Raw genomic sequence first — 9,914 nt, forward strand, 5'->3', positions numbered from 1 at the left:
TTTGCAGAGCTTTGATCTAGGAAGAAATTAAGAAGCTTCTTGGGATTAGTGAATCAATTGGGACAGCTCTCACAAAGAATAAGCGAAGTTGTATAGGTCCAGTGAGAGAGCTTTTATCGTCAATAGTAGAGAAACTGACATAAGAGGAGAGTCTCTGGAAAACGTCATTGATGAGAATAGTCTGACTATTATAAACGAGGGGAACGAGCCTAACTCATCACCCAACGAGCCAGTTCAACCATCGATATCACAATTGTGAATCAATATACCGTCCACAGGGTAGAGATAATAGGGTGGCATGTAGATCTTAGACCATCAATGGCTGGCCATAGATATATAGTTTTTAATTTTGGCAAATACATACCAATCGCGGAGCAATTAAGAAATTTTAGGGACATCTTCAGGTCCCACAAAGAATTACCATGATTACCGGCTATATGTTGAACCCCAAATGTTATTGATGAGTGCACTGAATCGCTTAACAAGGCTATCAACATGGCATTAGATATTGGATGTACAAAAAGAAAAACTATCAGAGCATAATCAATTCCCTGGTGGACCAAACATCTTTTCAGCCTAAGATATAAACTCAGCAAGCGTACTCGTAGTTCCTCAAACCTTATCACAAAGAATGCTTATTGTTCAGCGCTTAGAAAAGAGCAGAGGGAATCATGGAGGAGTTTCTACAGCAAAGCGGATGGTCCAAAAGATATTGCTCAACTTATAAGATTTAAAAAAATGACGTACAACTCTATTGGTCTTCACTAAAGATACTCATGGAAACTCATTTCCCACAACGTAGACTCAGTACGTCTTCTTGAACATCCATGCAAGTAAATTATTTTAACATAGACTTCTTGCATAGCAATAACTTCAGGGAATCGTTTAACTCCTTTGGCTCATACAAAAGCTCAGGACCTGATAAACGGAAACTAGTTGTAATGCAACAACTTGGGAACAGCATCATCGCCTATATCTCTGAACTTTATAAAGTCATCTCATCACTGATTATACACCAAGATGCAGGAAAGAAATGAAAGTGATTTTTATGCCAAAACCAGGTAAAAAAGAATTACATTCTGGCCAAATCTTTCAGAACGAGAACTAATCCCAACTTTATGGTTAAAGGACTTGAGTGGATTTTATATTGGGAAGTTGAACTTAAAAAATATTCAGGTTCAAAGGGGGATCTGGAACACACCCTAGTACCGGCTCTTGATTGAGGCCCACGCTGGGAATAAAAAGACCATAAAAATAGAAATAGGGCTGACTTTTTTGTAAGTCGTTTTAAAAATAGAAGGAAATATTATTTGCTAAAACACGCAACAAATGAAATAGGGACATAAATGATTAAATAGACATGGCCTAATTTTAAAAAGATCAAATTTTGAAAAAGGAAAGAAAGAAAAGGACCTTTCACATTTATCTTTGTCCTAGACCCGCAATACTACGTGACGTTGTTAATGAATAAAAAAATCAGAGTGGAGGAAAATTTTAATGCTCTATTTAAAAAAAAAAAGTATAGGGAATTTTAAGAAGTAATTTTTGATTTAAAAGGAAGTTTTGTTATCACAACAGTATGAAAAAATCCAACTATTACAAGGTACTTCTTGGGACTATGGAGCTAGAACAAGTCCTCTAAATCCAACGTTATATTAATGTGTTTTTCTTTATTTATGACTCAGTAATTATAACCTTGTGTTATCATTAGTAAAAACCAGTTATGTGAACAAAATAACACCATTAGCTCTTTAGTACCTGATTAATGAGTTTGTTAAATTCACAAGTTGAACTTAAAATTTATATTTTTAAATATAAAACTTACTAAAAGATAACTAATAATAGGATCACATAAAATTTTGCAAAACATAAAACCTGGAATTTGTCGATAAGGTACAACTATGTTATTAAGTGATACTGGGGACATTTTCTATAGGTCACAAGCTTTAAAGTAAACAATAGGGACTCCACACATTGTAAATATAGTGAAAAAAATTGAATTATATTTGGCAACATATTGTGTCAAAAAAGTAATATTTAAAAAAAAAAAGTGTTAAAGTTTGAATTAAAACAATAAAAAAGTAATTCAATTTCTCGTATATAAATGTCACCTCGATAAAAAAATTATGAGCTATTTATTTATTAATTGGATGAACAAGCATCGTTGCATGGAATGAAAATAAATCCTTCCTTCTTTTATGAAATAATAGGATATAACTAATGATGTTTAAAATGCTACCCACCTGCAAGTTAAAAAAAAAAACACCCCGAAATTTGACCATTTGAAGAAGAGCAGTTCAACTATTGTGACGTGTTATTAGATTAGCTGAGAGCAGCTCTCAGAAGGTTGGAAAGGAAGTAAACACAAATCCTTCCCCGTATATATTAAAAACATTAGTAAAAATTAATTCGAAGTCGATCCTAAGCTTCAGCCTTAGTCCAACAAATACTTTTATTGTAAACATAATCATAACTTCCCGACTAATACTGTATAGCGAAGAATAGTTACAATACTAATCCATTATCTTACTCAGCTTTTGTCACGGTCAAACGACTTGCCAAATGTTTAAATTTGAGGTCCAGCCCTGGATCATTTGTGTCCTAAAATGGTATTGCTCTCAATAAAGGCATGGCCAGAGTTGACGAAATGGATCTTTGATATTACAATATTAAATTGTCATTTCTTCTAAATATTAAAATTATATTAGCTTCATAATTACAAAAATACTATTGCCAAGAATCACATTCAATATTATGTAAGACGTCAAAAAACAATTTCTTGTCAGCATCCAGACCTTAAAAAAGACAAACCAAACTTTTAAAATGTATAATTGTGATCCGAATATTATAGCTTGTATGTAGTCTTCCATAATGTAAGATAAAATAAAATAAATTATATTTGTTTAAAATATAATGCCTATATTATAAGTAGTTATTTTTTCTATGTATTTAATCTTAAACTTATTGTACCTACAATTCTAATATTTTTTACTTTTCTTTTACGAGGAATTTTAACATGTTTACTATAAAATACTATGGATGTAACCAGAAAAAATAAATATAACTATTATATTAATTTTTTTAACATAAAATAAAATTTAATTTAATTATATAATTGTTATGCATAAAAATTAATTTTAATTCCTTTTTTTTGCCAATAATGAAGGAGAAAAAGTGAAGATTTATGGTAAAGCTTCGATATTTTTTTTAATTTTTTTTTGTGGTCTTTGTGATTTTGAGAGTCAAGTCTTTAGAAAATTCGTATTTCCCACAAATTCGAATACAAAAACCTATAATTGAGTTATATATGTCTTTGAAATGTTGGTCTGTGTGTTTCTATGATGTAAAAAAAATAAAATTGTGATTTTTCCTTATCTTTATTTTTGTTAAAGATTGCTTTTATGTTGACGCACCAAATTTAAAATCCCTTTTTTTTCAATATTAGTGGATTAGCTTTAGAGAAACACGTTCGTCAAAATGTGTCCTCCACAGTCAGAGAGACGGACAAACTTTACTTAATCTTAATATAGATAGTACCAAAATTAAAGGATAGAACCCTTGTGATAGGTTTCCCTTAAAATAAAAAAATATATATATAGCGTTCTGGGATCTGTGAAGGAAGGGGAGCTTGAGGGTCCTATTCATAATGAGTAAGACTTGATAGTTTAAATTTATATATGTTTGCTGAAATGATATTAATCACCTGATTATAAGGCACAGGTAAGGTATAGGTAAATAGCAATGATTATTATCTCTAAAGAGGAAACTTTGCTCTAACCTCAACTTTTCAACTGATTCAGGCTGACATTAAATCAAATCAGCCTGAATTAGTTATCACTGATGCAAATCATTATGAATTAAAAAAAAGTTAATAAATTTTATTAAATAAATTATGTTTTTATCTATTTTTACTATTAGGAAAAACTTAAATAAAATCAGCCAACGCAAGTATAACGGTTCTCTTAAGACTAATGTTTTTTTTTTTTTGGAAATTAGCTTCTTTGTTGATTTCCTTTATCCTTACGATACTCTCAAGAACCCACTTAGTAAATCAATTGAAAAAACTGAAACAAATGATTATTTTTTTATTTGCAAGTGTTTAGTTATGTCAAGTTCACCATCTTTTCTTGTATAAAATTCAAAATTTATTAAAGTATTTAGTAATAAAAATAAGAAATGAATGGACATGTAAAAAATTGTACACTAACATAGAAAACCTATTTCATACACGATCATTCCATAGTCCAGTGATTTGCAAATGCTGTGTCGTGAGACATTACATAGAAAGTAATGAATTTAAACAGTAATTGATAATTGTACAGACAAACTTAGATCCCAAAAAAAATTGAATATTTTTTTTTATGTACCCTCAAAGATAATTATACCCTCTATCAAGAAAAGAAAATTTGATTAATATTTTAAAAAAATTTAAGAAATATAAAATGAACACCGTTAATTTTTTTTATTTTCCCCGTTGATGGTTCATTCGTTTGAAAATGAACGGAAAGGGCGAATGCTTTTCTATTTCTAAGACTGATAAGCACTATTCACAAATTTATTGTCAAGAGGCACTATGAAAATAACGATGTAATAACATATTTTTAATACATATTAGGGTCTGAAATAAAATAAAACTAGGCATTAAAGCCATACATTTTTGATAGACTGTAAAAATTAAGTTATTTTATTTATTGGATCCATTTTGACAACCAATAGTTCACTTTTTTCTTTAATATTAAAAAAAAAAAATATTATTTTTTTATTTTATAAAGCTTGGTTGTATAACAAAGACGCGTAAATGTACGAAATCATCACATGAAAACATTGAAAATATAGAAGTAAATTGTTGTTTAATTAATAATAGAAACTATTTAGCTAGAAGGAAAATAAAGGGAACGTAACATTTCATGAATTTGTAGTCAACGAAACCTCGTTCATGACGTCATCAGTACTATGTTTGTTATTGTACCATTATTCTAGGCATTAAGATTGTGTAACTATAAACACTGTAAATAATGCCAACGACTTGTGCTGTGTATCACTGTCCGTCACCTAGAGGACTGACATATCATGTGTTCCCATCTGATCCAGAACAAGCCTCACGTTGGGCTGGTAATTGGACTAAGAGAAAGGTCTTGAATTTTCGAAATGCTCGAATGTGTTCCAATCATTTTAAGGAGTCAGATTATAAACGGGATCTACGAAATGAACTTTTGGGCCTTCCCCTTCGAAAGATTTTCACGGATCCCAAGAGTGTAGTTCCTACTATGAATTTAAGTCCTGTTGATCAGGACTCGGGTGACTCTGATGATGGGTATTGATAAGTCATATATTGTTTTCCTTTTCAAATTATTTTAAATCCTTCTTTTTTCCTATACTTTTAGACTAGATTTAGAAAAATATAACAAGTCCGTCAAAAAGACCTTAAAAAGGAAGTCCAAAGGGGACTCTAATAGGGTAAAATTACATAGATACGAAGAAGAAAATCCAATTGTTGAAATAATCGAGTATAAACCAAATATCAGTGACTTTCACACCCAAGTGGAACATACTGAAGAAGTTGAAAGTAGTAATCCAAGCCATGGAGAAAAAAGTCGATTTTACAATCAACCGTAAGGATAAATGGGTATGGTTTATAAGTTTCCCTGCAGGTCATATGTTCTCTTTTCATCTCGAAATTAGAGACAGTGTACGTGGAAATTTGAAGTACAATCTTTATAAACTTTTAATCATAATGAAATAAGTTTGCAAAAGGAAGTTAAGAATATATTATTGGAGTAGGAGCAGAGGCATAAAAATCTAATAGAGATATTCGGACAATTAGCACTTACGAAGATCTTGAAATAAATATACAGAACAAACTCTAATTAATGAGTTATCCTACGTGGAATCTTATTCGTGTAATTGTTATCTATACAATTATATTTGAATTAAGTAATAACTAATTATATTCATAATATAATTTGAATTCTTATTACGTTTTATGTAGCAAATAATTAAGTTTGTACAAGAAACTAAGCGTAAAAATAGTGAAAAATTATACTGATTCACTTCTTAAGCGAGTTCGTCGATATCCAAAAAGAAATATGCCTGAAGATACTAGGATTTGCACACTATAACTCCGGTTATTTTCTCTTATATACTCTTTGGTATTCCTGAAAGTAATTATACTGTCATGATTCATAATTAATGCAAGAAAGAACTGTGATACAGTAAATGATTAGTAGAAGTTAATGAAAATCAATCCACTCCACCTCCTGGCCTCTTCGAATACTCCATAAGAGAGAAACTCAAAGGCTTTCAATATCCTCTTAAGTGCTAACTGCCCGAATATCTCAAAAAAGTTTACATCATTTTTCCCTTAATCCAATAAGAAGCTTTGCTTTGAGAAATTATTTCCTTATTAATAAGGGTTGGTGATAATTGAATTTCAACTTGTCGCTTTCCCCAATTTCGAGATAAAATATGACGAGAGTGCAAACTTATAAACCATACCCAAATAAATAATATATTAATTAAACTCTTATATCAATTCTCAAAATATATATTTTTTGTTCTTCATCTTAGAAATACATCTTCTGAATCGGATTGGAGTGATGCAGATTCAGATTCAGATAGTGAAGTAGGCCGTGAGGATTTTGAAGATCCTTTTGCAGTCATTGAACGGTTGAAAGAAAGACTTTATGCCAAAAATAAAAGGATTCAGTATTTGAAAAGAAAACTTAAATATTCCAAGTCAGACAATAATGTCCAGTTCGTCTACGTTCAAGATTTGACACAAATCGACGATGACAAAGAAAAACCTATTTTTAAAATAATGTGTGATAAAAAAATGAAGAAAGGTTCATGAAGACCTTATCTGTTTGCATCCAAATATTTGATATTTGTCTTTCCTTATGTTAAGAGCCTTATTTAGACATATCGAGCTGGATATGTCCCTTAACTTAAATATTTACCCATTCCATAAATAAGTCATTTTATCGAACTTCCTCCACCATTACTCCACTATTCTCCTGTTTTATCCTTTTCAGTTGAAAATTACAAAATAAAATGTTCAAAATCAATCCACAATTACTTCTATTTTGCACTGACCTTGTACATCTCAAAAATTTAATTTATTTATCTGCAGCTTGTTCTCATGTTGTTCAAACTGTTTGTTTCAGTTTTTAAGAAAATATTTTTTCTTTGCCAAAAAGGATGATTCATTTTTCATTAATTCGATTTACTCAACATTGCATTCTCTCTTAAACTGTAATATATCTATGGGGGCCATTTTATATAACTGTTCAGCCCCCTATGATTTACAAGATGAAATATGTACATTGTATATTGATTTGAATACCTTACAAATTACCACTTGATATTCTTTTGGTATGCATGAATAGTTTAAGGCAAAATCTAAGAAACGAAATTGTAAAAGTATGTTAATGCGATTGTAAATTTATTAAAATATCAAAATGTGCTGTTATCTTTTAATCATATTTCTATATTTCTCCGAGTTCTCAAACCCATCAGAAGTTCCCAGACACGGGGGGGATTGGGGGAAGTATTCATGAAATTACTCAAATGTTTTATAATTGACGTCATAAATTGCATCATAATTAAAGGTTACACCATCATGAGGGGCGCTCATAGTTGGTACTTTATAAAATGAACAAATTTCCAATAAATATTGAAACTTCATCAAGTGGTTTAAAATGAAGCATTCAATACTATTTAGTACCTATGATAAAGAGTGATATTCGAATTAAATCAAAATACACGTAATGTGCCAAAGAAATGGCTAGATTTATACAAAAAAATTTTATCGATAAGGGGCAAAAAAAGTAGGATAACTAAAAATACGTTATTCTTTCTGTTGTAATTGTTAACAATAAGAAAATCAAATTTTATAAAAATGTAACTACATATCTTTAATACATATTAGGGTATAATTTGTGATAAAACTAGGCATTAGACATATATATTTTTCATAGATAGTAAGGTTTAAGTCCTTTTATTTGTTGGTCCCATTTTGACATCCAATAATTAATTTTTTTATTTAATACTAAAGGAAAAACGGGTTTATTGTAATAAAAATTGATTGTTTATGCCCCAAAATCCGACAAAGCTAAAATAATATGATAACGCTTTGTATATGTTTTGTACAAGTTGAAGCTCGTATAGTGTATAAACAATTTGTAACCAAAAATGAGATGATAATTAATGAATTACATATGAAAAATTAGTAAAGTAATTTTTGATAAGGATAATGCAATATTCCATGAATGGTTGATGTATTAATGATATGAATAATTAATTAGTAAGTTTTTAATGGCCTATTATAAAGTTTAACATTTTAGTATTACATTTATTGATCAAATTATGTAGTGGAGAAAAAAAAAATAACCCCCCACCCCACCCTGTGTCGTTACTGTGCAAAAAAAACTAAAAAAAACAACTATGAACTATACCGAATTAAAAACAGATTTATCATAAGGAAGGAAGGATATTGAATATGATATATATTCGACTTAACGTCAAATTGTTTAAAATAATTAATTATCTATTAGGAAAAAACGAATGATAAAAACTTGGATATTTCAACAACAAAATCTAATCTCTAAATTAATTGAATTCCAAATGTTTAAATTAACTTTGTAATAGAATAGTTTTATAAGAAAATACGTGTAGTTTTTTTCTCGAACAAACCGATAAATATCAAGTAATAACTAGTTATGTAAAATATTATATTACAGATATAAAAAGAAATCAAATTATCCAAGATATATTTTATCCATGAATCGGAACTTAAAGGATGGTTTGAAGGAAAAAAAACCAACATTATAAAAAGGAGATAAATTTTTTCCAGACTGCAAACTGAAATGTAATCAGAATACAAAAAGTAATTTGTAAAACGAAATAAACATACTACGCCTTGAATAAATAAATCAAATGATTTTTGAAAAATTTAATTAAATACATTTATATTTATATAAAAAATTCATTTAAATACATTTATATTTATATAAAAATTCATTTAAATACATTTATATTTGTATAAAAATTCATATTTACTTATGAATGTCTCATAAGGGAATCACCCAATTCTTTAGAATGAAATGATTCAACATATTTCTTAATAAATGAATTTATTAACTTGAAAAAGGAAAAGAATAAATGGAAATCTTACCTATTTAAAATGTAGGTAAATAGTACTTCAAATAAAATAGTATAAAACCTATTCTGAGGATTCGCAGAAATGTTCAAATAACAAATGAAGTTATAATATGTATATATAAAAAAATCTCAATGTAAGATTTGAAATCTCGTCTATCGGATTGATGAATTAGAAAATTAATTACTATTATTAATTTTAGTTCGAAGTGTAAGTCCTTGTTTAACTAAGAGCAGAACTGACGATCGACATCGGCAGTAGCCAAATTGGACGCATAGGCTAGATTTTAGATGGCATTGCAAAAAAAGAAATCAAACAAATAGCTATGTTTTTATAATTTTTGTTCAGGAATTTTTAAAACAGAAGTTATATTTGCACAAAAACTTGAAAAAATGTTAAATGTTGCTTAAAAAATAATTATCCTCTCTCGGTCAACGGAAGGACTCCAAGAGAAGTCACCCCCCCCCCTCTTCCAAATACTCCATAACACCCAAATTCACAACTTATTCGACACAATGAGACCTTCCATCTACTTTCGTGACCCTTGGAAGTGCTAATTAACCAAATAACTCGGAAAAGTCGAGATCCTTCACTTTGCGTACCAAATTTATTTCCTTACTATTAAAAGGTTGTAAAAGTTTCATTTCAACTATCCTCTGTTGCTGTCTCCAATTTCGAGATAGAAAAAGAAAGTATGACGTGTGCGCCAACTTATACAGGTTACCCTAATATAATTAAGGGTGATAATTTTGGTAAG

The 9,914-nt window shown here is 29.4% G+C and overlaps 1 protein-coding gene across 1 annotated transcript; it reads left to right on the forward strand.

The window, feature by feature from the left end:
• The first annotated feature begins 4,952 nt into the window (after positions 1-4,952).
• Positions 4,953-7,468, forward strand: LOC121118443 (uncharacterized). Its single transcript, XM_040713027.2, has 3 exons — positions 4,953-5,314; positions 5,385-5,612; positions 6,568-7,468. The coding sequence occupies exons 1-3, from the start codon at positions 5,016-5,018 to the stop codon at positions 6,848-6,850; spliced, it is 810 nt and encodes a 269-aa protein (XP_040568961.1). The 5' UTR covers positions 4,953-5,015; the 3' UTR covers positions 6,851-7,468.
• The last annotated feature ends 2,446 nt before the right edge of the window (positions 7,469-9,914 follow it).

This window comes from Lepeophtheirus salmonis, chromosome 5, assembly GCF_016086655.4.
Source record: "Lepeophtheirus salmonis chromosome 5, UVic_Lsal_1.4, whole genome shotgun sequence".
NCBI lineage: Eukaryota > Metazoa > Arthropoda > Copepoda > Siphonostomatoida > Caligidae > Lepeophtheirus > Lepeophtheirus salmonis.

Excerpts from the sequence above, each read along its gene's own strand:
- LOC121118443 (XM_040713027.2), top strand. The coding sequence starts at position 5,016 with ATGCCAACGACTTGTGCTGTGTATCACTGTCCGTCACCTAGAGGACTG. Across the intron at positions 5,315-5,384 it reads TCGGGTGACTCTGATGATGG|ACTAGATTTAGAAAAATATA; the intron begins GTATTGATAAGT and ends CTATACTTTTAG. Across the intron at positions 5,613-6,567 it reads AGTCGATTTTACAATCAACC|AAATACATCTTCTGAATCGG; the intron begins GTAAGGATAAAT and ends TCTTCATCTTAG.